At 41.6% G+C, this 11,445-nt stretch overlaps 1 protein-coding gene across 1 annotated transcript; it reads left to right on the top strand.

Moving 5' to 3' along the window:
- Positions 1-1,465: 1,465 nt before the first annotated feature.
- On the top strand, positions 1,466-11,023 carry LOC140077735 (cytochrome P450 2C20-like). Its single transcript, XM_072125170.1, has 9 exons — positions 1,466-1,766; positions 3,740-3,902; positions 5,246-5,395; positions 5,467-5,627; positions 6,030-6,206; positions 6,357-6,498; positions 8,398-8,585; positions 9,315-9,456; positions 10,010-11,023. Exons 1-9 carry the CDS (start codon positions 1,584-1,586, stop codon positions 10,189-10,191), a joined length of 1,488 nt encoding a protein of 495 aa, XP_071981271.1. The 5' UTR covers positions 1,466-1,583; the 3' UTR covers positions 10,192-11,023.
- The last annotated feature ends 422 nt before the right edge of the window (positions 11,024-11,445 follow it).

Genomic DNA, 11,445 nt, shown 5'->3' with positions numbered 1-11,445 from the left:
AGGGTTTTTTTAGGATTTTTTGTACTACTCTATGCATATTTTTACCCTATCTATCCCTATCCCTCACAGTGTTTATAGTGTATCGCATGAATCTGAGAAATTTATGGTCCGATGTGTATGTGACTGTATCATACTGTGTGTATATCCACTTTTCTGGAATTCTATTGTAACCATATCCTGGATCACATAGCACAGAGAAGAAGGTCTAAGTGAGATAGAAGAGCATGGAGAATGAGGTCAAGTTGAGATAGAAGAGCATGGAAAAGGATGTTTAAGTGAAATAGAAGAGCATCGAGAAGGAGGTCTAAGTGAAATAGAAGAACATGGAGTAGGAGGTCTAGTTGGGAGTGATAAGGAACTACAGTTGTGTTTTTGGTGGCTCCTCCTTGCATGGAGAAAGAGTTCTATTTGTGATAGAAGCACATAAAGAAGGAGGTATAGGTGAGATACAAGAACATGGAGAAGGAGATCTAAGTGAGATAGCAGAGCATGGATAGGGAGGTCTAAGTGTGATAGAAGAGCATGGAGAATCAGGTCTAAGTGAGATAGCAGAGCATAGTGAAGGAGGTATAGTTGAGATAGAAGAGCATGGAGAAGGAAGTCTATGTGTGATAGAAAGGCATGGAGAAGGAGGTCTAAGTGAGATAGCAGAGCATGGAGAAGGAGGTATAGGTGAGATAGAAGAGCACGGAGAAGGAGGTCTATGTGTGATAGAAAGGCATGGGGAAGGAGGTATAGGTGAGATAGCAGAGCATGGAGAATCAGGTCTAAGTAAGATAGCAGAGCATGGTGAAGGAGGTATAGTTGAGATAGAAGAGCATGGAGAAGGAAGTCTATGTGTGATAGAAAGGCATGGGGAAGGAGGTATAGGTGAGATAGAAGAGCATGGAGATGGAGGTCTAGTTGGGAGTGATAAGAAACTACAGTTGTATTTTTGGTGACTCAAAACAAAGAAATAAGCATATTCAAGGTTTTTGTATTAGAGGTGGCAGAAAATAGCAAGACTTTGAAATGGTAGAATCAAAGATTATTCTGATGATGAGATTGGAGAAAGTGTGAGACATGGCTAATCAGTCATCTGTCAGCCTGAAAGAGGTGGGGGTAGTTGGTGAAGAATTTTTTATTGTTTTTTGTATTTCTGTTACATCATTGTAAGAGCTTGTTAACATATAAGGGTTGTAGGAAAACCATGTAGACTATGATCAGGCCCAATCCAAAGGCATTTATAGGAAAGACCAGGATCACCAAGACACAATAGAGACGCTACATCTTCAGCTGTTTGTCTACGTATCTATGTAAGTATCTGTCTTCTTTTCTTGTATCATTTGAAGTTATTACACAGATATATTTTGTATATATTATTGTATAATTTTTTGTAAATGTAACTGCAGCTTTTGCTTGCTGATGTTTTGAGCCTCTCCCTTTTTTAACCAGCGGGCCTCTGGATGTTACGTAACACTGTTGTTTTCAAGTTCAGAATCTCTACACCGAGCCAAAGATACACTCACACTAAGTTCCCTGGCTCCTCACTCCAACATGAATCAGAATAGAGTCTAAATCTCACTACCTGCTGAAGCTGCAGGATGGCCGTGAGTATTGGGGTGACGCTTCTTCTGACAACTGCTGTCACCATCCTGATTTACATCATTAAAAGGTGGAAGAAGAACGATCCAAAACATACACTGCCCCCAGGACCCCGACCCCTGCCACTGCTCGGGAATATTTTACAACTCAACCTTGGAGAAGTGCACCATGATTTGGTTAAGGTAAGTCGGGTTGCATTGCCAATAATACTAAGATTATATTAGGAAAATATTGAAAAAAATTAGTTGTAATACCAAACACTGCCTGTAGACAGGAGTGGTGCTGTTCCTCAAAAAATCCTGGACCCCCCTTCAGTAAGACTTACATGGAAATTCAATGCATTTTTAAGTTGAGCATAAAACAAATTTTATAGGAAATGAAGCCACAATTTCCAAAAGTTTTTGTACCAATGGGGGGGACTAATAACCATGATCTGATAATTGCATGGCCCTAGCAGAGGAAACCTCAATTTTTCAATTATTTTGATGAGCGTTCAGTGAGTGATTTCGGAACCGTGTGCAGTCACGCCCCAAGTCACGTGACGAGTCAGCACTTCTTCTGTGGTCGGGTTGTTAACTTTTTGAATACACGTAGTAAACCCTCATGATGGTTCACTTTAAAAGGTTATCACTTCAAGCCTACGGCTCCTGTGTAGTGATGAGCGGACAGGAAAATATAATGCTAAGTCTAGGTTCAGCTTTGGCATTTGGGCTCTACACCCACTAGTCACACCCATCATCGGTGCCGGCAATCCTTTAAATGCCAATCCCAAAACCCTGGGATCATTGCTCCTCGATGATGCCACAGGAATTGGCATAGGAAAAAATAGAAGCCTTTTTTTGGCGGCATTTAAAGTGTAACACCCTCTTCGCTGCCAGCCCTGATCATGGGTGTTACCAGTGGGGATGAGCGCTCTTGTTCATGTACCCATATCTGAAACTCATCCCTACTCCTTTGCAAAACAATATTTGTCCACATGGCGTCTGACAACAAACATGCCATTAGCAATCATTTCCGGAGATCATGTTTGTTTCTTTCTAGTCTGAAACCATGGTTACCACACTTGCAACTTATCAATATGTTTTTTTTTCATTGCCACTTTCTGTCAATGTACAGTTTAAGGGCTTGGTTTTTGCTAGACAACTTGCATTTTCTGATGTTGTAATCTTTGAGTGTGTGATGAAAAGATCAAACTTAAAGGGGGAGTCGTGATGGAAATATTGTAAATATTAATCTTAAGTTGGTTGAGGGGCAATAAGCATCTCTTTCCAGTGTTCAGGCATTTTGACAGGATGGTGGGTAACATTGAGGACTAACAAAGAAATAATTTGACATAGTTTTTAAGTTAGTGTCTTATGTCGAAAGCAGCACTTGACACAGAAACTGCTGATTGTAGGCAGAAGAACCATGATTGGGGGTTGCAGCCAAAGGTTGGTGGGCAAAATGAGAAAGCAACCTCTCTGATGCCATGGTCACAATTAACTATGGCATCTACCTACATCTGCATTGATCCACAGTACTGTTTATCCTTGATGGCGCTTCTAAAAATTAAAAAAAAATCAACAGTAACGACTAATCGTTTGGGGTTTGGGGTCTCAAGTAGCTAAAACAAGTTGGAAATATCCAATATAGACAAAACTATTAACAGGTTAGAGAACCTTATAGTATAAAATATTTTTTTTTTTAAATAAAGTAGTAAAGTAATTGATAACATAGAGCAGTGGTAGCAAACCTATGGCACGGGTGCCAGAGGGGGCACTCAGAGCACTCTTTATGGGCACCCAGGCCTTCACCCCACCGCAGACTCCGCCAGACAGGACTCAAGGCCTCTTGCAGTCCCAGGCAGCCCAGGACACTAGAAGGAAGCTACAATGATAACCAAAGCTTTTTCTCCTTCTTTCTACTGTATTGGTGACCTCAGGTGCCTATGCAATTTAAACATAAGACAGAGCAGGGAGTAATAAGTTACTGCTTAAATTGTCGCATTGGCACTTTGCGAAAAATATGTGGGTTTTGGATGTAGTTTGGGCACTCAGTGTCTTAAAGGTTTGCCATGACTGACATAGAGTATATTGGTTATTTTGAAAAGTATATGGTTGCATTTCAGTTTTGTAAAGAGCCTCTATTTTTTCTCTGCTTCCTTGTGTACTTGCAGCTCAGTAAGAAATATGGACCCGTGTACTCGATACAGTTTGTTCACATTCCTTCCGTCATCTTAGTTGGATATGAGACTGTTAAGGAAGCCCTTGTTGACTGTGGAGATGTATTCAATGATAGAGGCGACATTGAGGTTCTCTCTCTACTGTTTGGAAACTATGGTAAGACTATTTACTGGACGTGGTGTATTGACCAGGCGACGTAACCGAAAGCTGACTTTCAGGTGACAGAAATCGGGGGGCGTGCCGTCGGATGATCCGACTGATTCAGACTGAGCGCGGGATTTAACTTTCAAATTGTGTCGCAAGACAATGCACTTCCATGCACCGGGAAGAAGAAGGTGAACTCCGGGGACATGAGCGGGGAAGCGACACATGCAGGATATTGGGCGCAGGATCTTAGTGACTCCCCGCACAGCGTATTACACACTGGACAATGCACTTACATGCACCAGGAAGAAGAAGCTGAACTCCGGGGACCTCAGCGGGGAAGCGACACATGCAGGATATCAGGGCACAATCTTAGTGACTCCCCGCACAGCGCATTATACACGGACAATGCACTTACATGCACCAGGAAGAAGAAGGTGAACTCCGGGGACCTGAGCGGGGAAGCGACACATGCAGGATATCGGATGCAGGATCTTAGTGACTCCCCGCACAGTGCATTATACACAGACAATGCACTTACATGCACCAGGAAGAAGAAGGTGAACTCCGGGGACCTGAGCAGGGAAGCGACACATGCAGGATATCGGACGCACGATCTTAGTGACTCCCCGCACAGTGCATTATACACAGACAATGCACTTACATGCACCAGGAAGAAGAAGGTGAACTCCGGGGACCTGAGCGGGGAAGAGACACATGCAGGATACCGGGCGCACGATCTTAGTGACTCCCCGCACAGCGCATTATACACGGACAATGCACTTACATGCACCAGGAAGAAGAAGGTGAACTCCAGGGACCTGAGCGGGGAAGCGACACATGCAGGATATCGGGGCATGATCTTAGTGACTCCCCGCACAGCACATTATACACGGACAATGCACTTACATGCACCAGGAAGAAGAAGGTGAACTCCGGGGACCTGAGCGGGGAAGTGACACATGCAGGATATCGGGCACAGGATCTTAGTGACTCCCCGCACAGCACATTATACACGGACAATGCACTTACATGCACCAGGAAGAAGAAGATGAACTCCAGGGACCTGTGTGGGGAAGCGACACATGCAGGATATCGGGCGCAGGATCTTAGTGACTCCCCGCACAGCACATTATACACGGACAATGCACTTACATGCACCAGAAAGAAGAAGGTGAACTCCGGGGACCTGAGCGGGGAAGCGACACATGCAGGATATCGGGCGCACGATCTTAGTGAATCACGACATTATCGTTGGACACTGCACTTTCGTGAACTCCGCGGGACCGGGTAAGTAAATGTGCCCCATGATGTTGTTCTGCATCCAAAGACTATTATATTTTACTATGTTCTAGGGGTTGTTATGAGCAATGGGGAGAGGTGGAAAGCAATGAGAAGATTCTCTCTTATGACCTTGAGAAATCTTGGAATGGGAAAGAAGAGCGTTGAGATGAGGATCCAAGAAGAGGCCCAATGTCTTAGAGAAAATATCATGCAAAAGCAAGGTGGGTCAAATAACTTTGTGTTTTTTTAATGTAATGTAATATCTTTGGTATAATATTGCCTTTGTTTGAAGATGCATCATTTAACCCAACATACATTCTTGGACTGGCTGTGTCGAATGTCATATGTTCTATTGTGTTTGGTGAGAGATTTGACTATGAAGACAAGAAGTTCTTGACCCTTTTATCTTACAACCGAGAAATCTTCAAGCGACTAACTTCTTTTTCTGGTCAGGTAAATTTTTCAAGCTTAATTAAGACCTAAAACTACACTACCCCAAAACGTTCATTTGTAACTGTAGGTCTTTACCAACTTTCCCCTGTCCCTGGTCCGATTCCTGTAAACTAAAAACTTTAGATATTTCTGCAAAAGACAAAAGATAATTATCAACATGGGATTGAATGTTTCACTTCGATATTCGGAAACCCAAAAGTTGTATCTACCACATACAGGGCTTATTCCAAATTAAGTATACAGAGAGATTTTGGGGAGTCCTCCATCTAACCTTTCCTTGGCCTTGATCTTCAATGGTCAGCAGTCGAGTCACAGAGAAGTCACATTACCTAAAACAACATTTTAAGGAGAGTCTTTTTACCATCTTCTATATTAGGAAATGACTGATATAATATTTTTCAGCTTCTTGGCATGTTCCCACGTTTAATGAAATGTCTCCCTGGACCACATCAGAAAATTCTGACAAATAGTATCAAGTTAAGACAGTTTGTGAAGGACATGGTGAAATCGCACCAAGATACCATTGATGAGAATTGTCCACGGGACCTCATTGACTGCTTCCTCGTGAAAATGGAGGAGGTAGGTTTTACCACATGACTGTATTTCATAACTGTTTTAAATATACTAACGGTACAGGTGCCACTGATGCTGGGTGCGTGGCTCTGGTTTGGTGTGGTCTGGAAAGTTGTGTAAAGATAACTGCAAGTAACTCAATAACTTCTTTTGCAGGAAAAAAATAATCCAGAAACTGAGTTCCAGGAACAAAATTTACAGGGGATAGTAATTGACTTGTTTTTTGCTGGGACGGAGTCTACAACCATGACTTTGAGATACAGCTTCCTAATACTACTCAAATACCCCCATGTACAAGGTGAGATGTCTTTATGTGTTCTCTACCTGTTCCATCATTTTTGTGGATCGTTATCATGACTCAATCCTTCATAAGCATGCGTTGTTGGATCAGCTGAGCAAGCATGCCACATTTGTCCCCCTTCTTTCTGTATTTCGATGGTAGAATGTGAATCTCATGACACCAGCAGGTTAAGCTAAATTTAATCTTAAAGGGAACCTATCACCAGTGACAGTGGGGCACATTTACTTACCCAGTCCAGTCGCGATCCGACACGTTGTCCGACGCTGATTCAGATCTGCCGGGATTCACTAAGGTCTGTGCGCCTGATATCCAGCACGTGTCGCTGCTGCGCTGAGGTCCGCCGGAGTTCATCTTCTTCTTCCCGATGCATGTAAGTGCTGATCTTGCGCAACAAATTCTTTTTAAAATTCCACAGTTTTTCTGAATCCGTCAGGTTGTCCGACGGCCGGGCCTCCCGATTTCTGTCGCGTGAAAGTCGGCGCTGATGCGCCAGAATCCGATCGCGTGCACCAAAATCCCGGGGCAATTTGGTGCAAATCGGAAATCGTCGGGAAAAACCTGACGAAAGTGTGCGATTCAGACCCTTAGTAAATGAGCCCCAATGTGTTGTGATCAAACCAGGTTAACGCACATCAGCACATTCATTTGAGTGCAAGGTAAGCAGTTCTGACTCGACTTTCAGGGATTATCTATTGATAGGTCAAAAATATTCTTAGATAACCTCTTTAAAATGAACCTGCCAACAGGGACCTCAATTTCACTAAAGACAGGGTACAAAAGCCCATCACACCTGCAGTGCACATCTGCTTTCTCTAAGCACTTGCATTACAATATAATGATGTGCTATAACTTACCTTGCACCCTGACAGAATCCTCTGTGTAGTCCCAGGGGTTGGGCTTTGGTTTGGATTTATTTAAAAAAACAACATGTGACTTGTCTGTGATGCAGACTCCTCAGATCTCAGCCCCCACTTTTTTGCTCCAGTACAGCTCCTCCCTCCTGCTCCTTCACAGAGCTTACACCAGTGGGAGAGGGAGGAGCTGTACAGGAGCACAAAGATAGGGGCCAAGAGCTGAGCAGTCTGTATTTACATGTTGTTTTTTGTAATGCATCCAAAGCAAAGCCCAACCCCTTGGACTACACAGAGGTAAGTTATAACATGCAATTATATTGTAATGCAATGTAATGCAAATGCTTAGAAAAAGCAGAAAAGCAGATTCACACTGCAGCTGTAATGGGCTTCTGAAACGTCTTCGGTAAAAATTAGGTCCCTGGTGACAAGTTCCCTTTTAACAGATTATTTAAGAATATTTGTGACCTATCAATGGAATAATCTCTTAACATCGAGTCGGAACAGCTCGACTCACACTCAAATGAATGTGCTGATGTGCCGTAACCTGGCTTGACTACAACACATGGAATGGAGCTGTCCCATTCCTTTTTTGTTTTCTTCAACCTTGCATGAAATTGGGTTAAAGTTTTTACAAAAATCTGTCTTGCGGTTGCAAACTGTTTATTCAAGGTTTGCGTAATATTTCTGGCAGGTTTTAGATAAATGGAATACATTTTTACATCTATTACTTTTTGTACTTTTGTACTGTTGCAATAATACTGATACTGGAGAAAAAATGCAAAATGTTACAGAAACTTTGAGCAAAGTTCAAAAAGTTGCACAAACTGCTTTGTAATGACAACTGAAGATCACGATGAGATTGTAGTCCTGGGTTGTCCGCTATGTGAAGGGTTATAGATTCTGTACTATTATTGTGATGTGAATTTAGCCGATGCCTCGCTGGAGCTTTTATTATGGCCTTCAGGGGGTATCCTCGGGGATAAAAATTTTTCAAGAGTTTGAAAGTAGTAACTTGAATTTGTTCCTTTTTCTTCTTCTTTAGAGAAGATCCATGAAGAGATTGACCGTGTAGTAGGTCAGAACAGATGTCCATCAGCAGAGGACAGGGCTCGGATGCCATATACCAATGCTGTCGTCCATGAAATTCAGCGCTTTGCAGACATTTTTCCTGTTGGACTGTCTCGTGCAGCAAGGCAAGACACAACTTTAAATGGATTTCACATTCCCAAGGTAAACTGAAAATTGGAGAACAATATTGTATTGTATTTACTAAATCATATGAGCCTCGATAAAGTCACTGATCCTGACGTACAAGTATAAGTGGGATCTTCCTGCATTGCTCAGTTGCTTCTCCATATGATATTAGTACTAGATGACTATTGTAGCCTTTTTAGGTGAATTTTTTTGACCTATGCCACTTTTGAACATTTAAGCTTATTGATCCTCTTCCAGAGGAGGAACATGTCTGACATCTTGTATATTATAAATTTTAGTGCATGGGAAAAGGCAAGATTTATATTGCTTCAAAGTGTTGTAATTTGGGTCTTTTGGGACCAGTCCAAATATTACAGCCCCCTAAGGCAGTGAGGGCAAACCTTTTAGACACCGAGTGCCCAAACTACAACCAAAACCCACATATTTTTTGCAAAGTGCCAATGCGACAATTGGCAGTAACTTCTTACTCCCTGCTGTGTCATAGGTTTAAATTGTATAGGCACCTGAGGACACCAATACAGTGGAAAGAAGGAGAAAAAGCTTGGATTATTATTGTAGCTTCCTTCTAGGGTCCGTGGCTGCCTGGGACTGCGAGAGGCTTACAGTCCTGTCTGGTGCCCATAGAGAGGGTTCTGTGTTCCACCTCTGGCACTCATGCCATAGGTTTGCCACCACTGCCCTATAGCAATGCTGCTGTAGCACCACCGTTATAACTTGGTAACCTGTATTCATCATCTACTGTAGGGAACAATTGTGGTCCCTATTCTAACCTCTGTCCTGAAGGATTCAAATCATTTTAAAGACCCAGAAGAGTTTGATCCTGGACACTTTCTTGATGAGAATCAAGACTTTAAGAAGAACGAAGCTTTCATGGCATTTTCTGCAGGTACTGTCAAATTAAAGGGCTTGACTTAGCAAGTTAGCACCTAAACACAGGTTCGGAGTTTGCAGGGTCCATGCTCAGAGTCCAGGGTATGAATAAATAGGGTCCATCACTATTTCTCTCTTCCAATGGAAGACTTGGCGAGAATAGTGTTGTACCGTTAAGTATTGATCAATGGCTGTGGGTCTTGTGGACATTGGTTGGAGAGGACCATGTAATATTCCTCAATATGAATGGGACATTACATGATCATTGGTCTCCATATCGCATTGTTGGGTTCCAACAAGGAATTTACATAGTCAGACAGTGAGACCAATTTTTTTAGGGGTTGTAAGGATTCTGAAACTATACTGCCTTGGGCAAAAGCAGTTACTGCCTCCATGACAATGGCCAATTCATAATTAAAACTGTGTTCAAAATCAGAATGGTCCTTTTAAAAAAGTTGATCAAGGACTTTTGAGTTTCTTCACTTAGTGAAGTTTGAATTACCGATTGTTAAGATGGTCAAAACTTAACGTGCACCGGACTCTAACCTGTTGTATCCTCCTTTTTCCAGGCAAACGTATGTGTATCGGCATGAGTCTGGCCCGCATGGAAATCTTCCTGTTCCTCACCACTTTATTACAAAAGTTCACTTTCAAGCCAACTATGGACAGAAACCTCATAGACATTAGACCGGTACCCAACACTAATGGCTCCCAACCTCACGACTACGAGATGTTTGCTGTCCCTCGCTGAATATTCATCCCATGAAATGCTGAGGTCACATAACACATACACGTGCTGAAGTTTCCCTGTGCCTACAGACTTAAAATGAACAAATGAACATGGACTTCTGCTGTTTAAGTAGTTCAGGCAAGATAATAACGGACAGAAAACAGAATAAGAAAATCTACAACCAGGAAATCGATAAATAGGAGTTTATCTCGTACAGATAATGAAAAAGCCTCATGGGAAATTCTTCTTGACATTTTGTTAAACATCCACTTTAGTACTTACAACTTCCGACCGTTCAATGGACAGAACATATCAGACAGCTATAATTTAGCGCCCCCTATTAAAACAATCACTCCCTGCAGGATTAAGTTATAAGACAGATGTATTGGTGACAATTACTTAATTAATTTTTAGCTAACAAGTTCCCTTCTTTGAGAGTGAGAAGTCCATCATGTAAATTTCATATTGACTCTGATAAACAATTACAATGTTTAAAATTATTGTAATGATAGTTTAATATTTAAATAAAGAATCTAGAATTTAAATTGCATGTAAAATACATGACTAGATATGAATAAAATTGTAAACATACCACCTACAGTTACAGATCTACATGCTCTAATTTATAGACATATGCAGTCCCTGAACGACTTGGACTTTTTCATTTTTCTGTTTCCATTTTTCACTCCCTACAAAATCTATAATTTTTCCATGTCCGGAGCTTCGTGGGCTTGTTTTCTGATAAACAAATTGTACTTCAAAGTATTTATTATCCCATGCCGAGTACTGGGAAGTGGAAAAAAAATTCCAAATGCAGTGAAATTGGTGAATAAACACTTTTGGGCCAATTTTATGAGGGCTTGTTTTTTATGTGTTTCACTGCACCCCAATTGCCGTGTCTACTTTAATCTTTGGGACGATCATAATGATAACACACTATATACACTACTATCAATGAATGTACTACACATAAATATATACCAATAGTGAATATACTGCACATAAATATATACCAGCAGAGACTATACCACACATAACTACATGGTAATAATCAATGTACTGCATAGCAGTGCATCTATCAGACAGGTATAGACATTAGTACTAGCTCGGACCTTCCACCTCTGTGCTGGACAAGTCCACACAACGACCATGGTTTATCGCTAATGAATTCAATCGCCACTGGGAGAAAATAAAATTTTGTGTGGAGTAACAGTTACAAAATTTACCTTTCCGGACTTACATGCAAATTAAAGTACAAGCCTACAGAACCTATTT

Source organism: Engystomops pustulosus, chromosome 9 (genome assembly GCF_040894005.1).
Source record: "Engystomops pustulosus chromosome 9, aEngPut4.maternal, whole genome shotgun sequence".
Taxonomy (NCBI): Eukaryota; Metazoa; Chordata; class Amphibia; order Anura; family Leptodactylidae; genus Engystomops; species Engystomops pustulosus.
The sequence above is the reverse complement of the archived record's forward strand: the minus strand, read 5'-3'. Positions and strand labels throughout refer to the sequence as shown.

Bases quoted from the DNA above. Each gene is read 5' to 3' on its own strand.
- LOC140077735 (XM_072125170.1), top strand. From the start codon at position 1,584: ATGGCCGTGAGTATTGGGGTGACGCTTCTTCTGACAACTGCTGTCACC. The intron at 5,628-6,029 runs GTAAATTTTTCA...AATATTTTTCAG, and splicing joins TAACTTCTTTTTCTGGTCAG to CTTCTTGGCATGTTCCCACG. The intron at 8,586-9,314 runs GTAAACTGAAAA...CATCTACTGTAG, and splicing joins ATGGATTTCACATTCCCAAG to GGAACAATTGTGGTCCCTAT.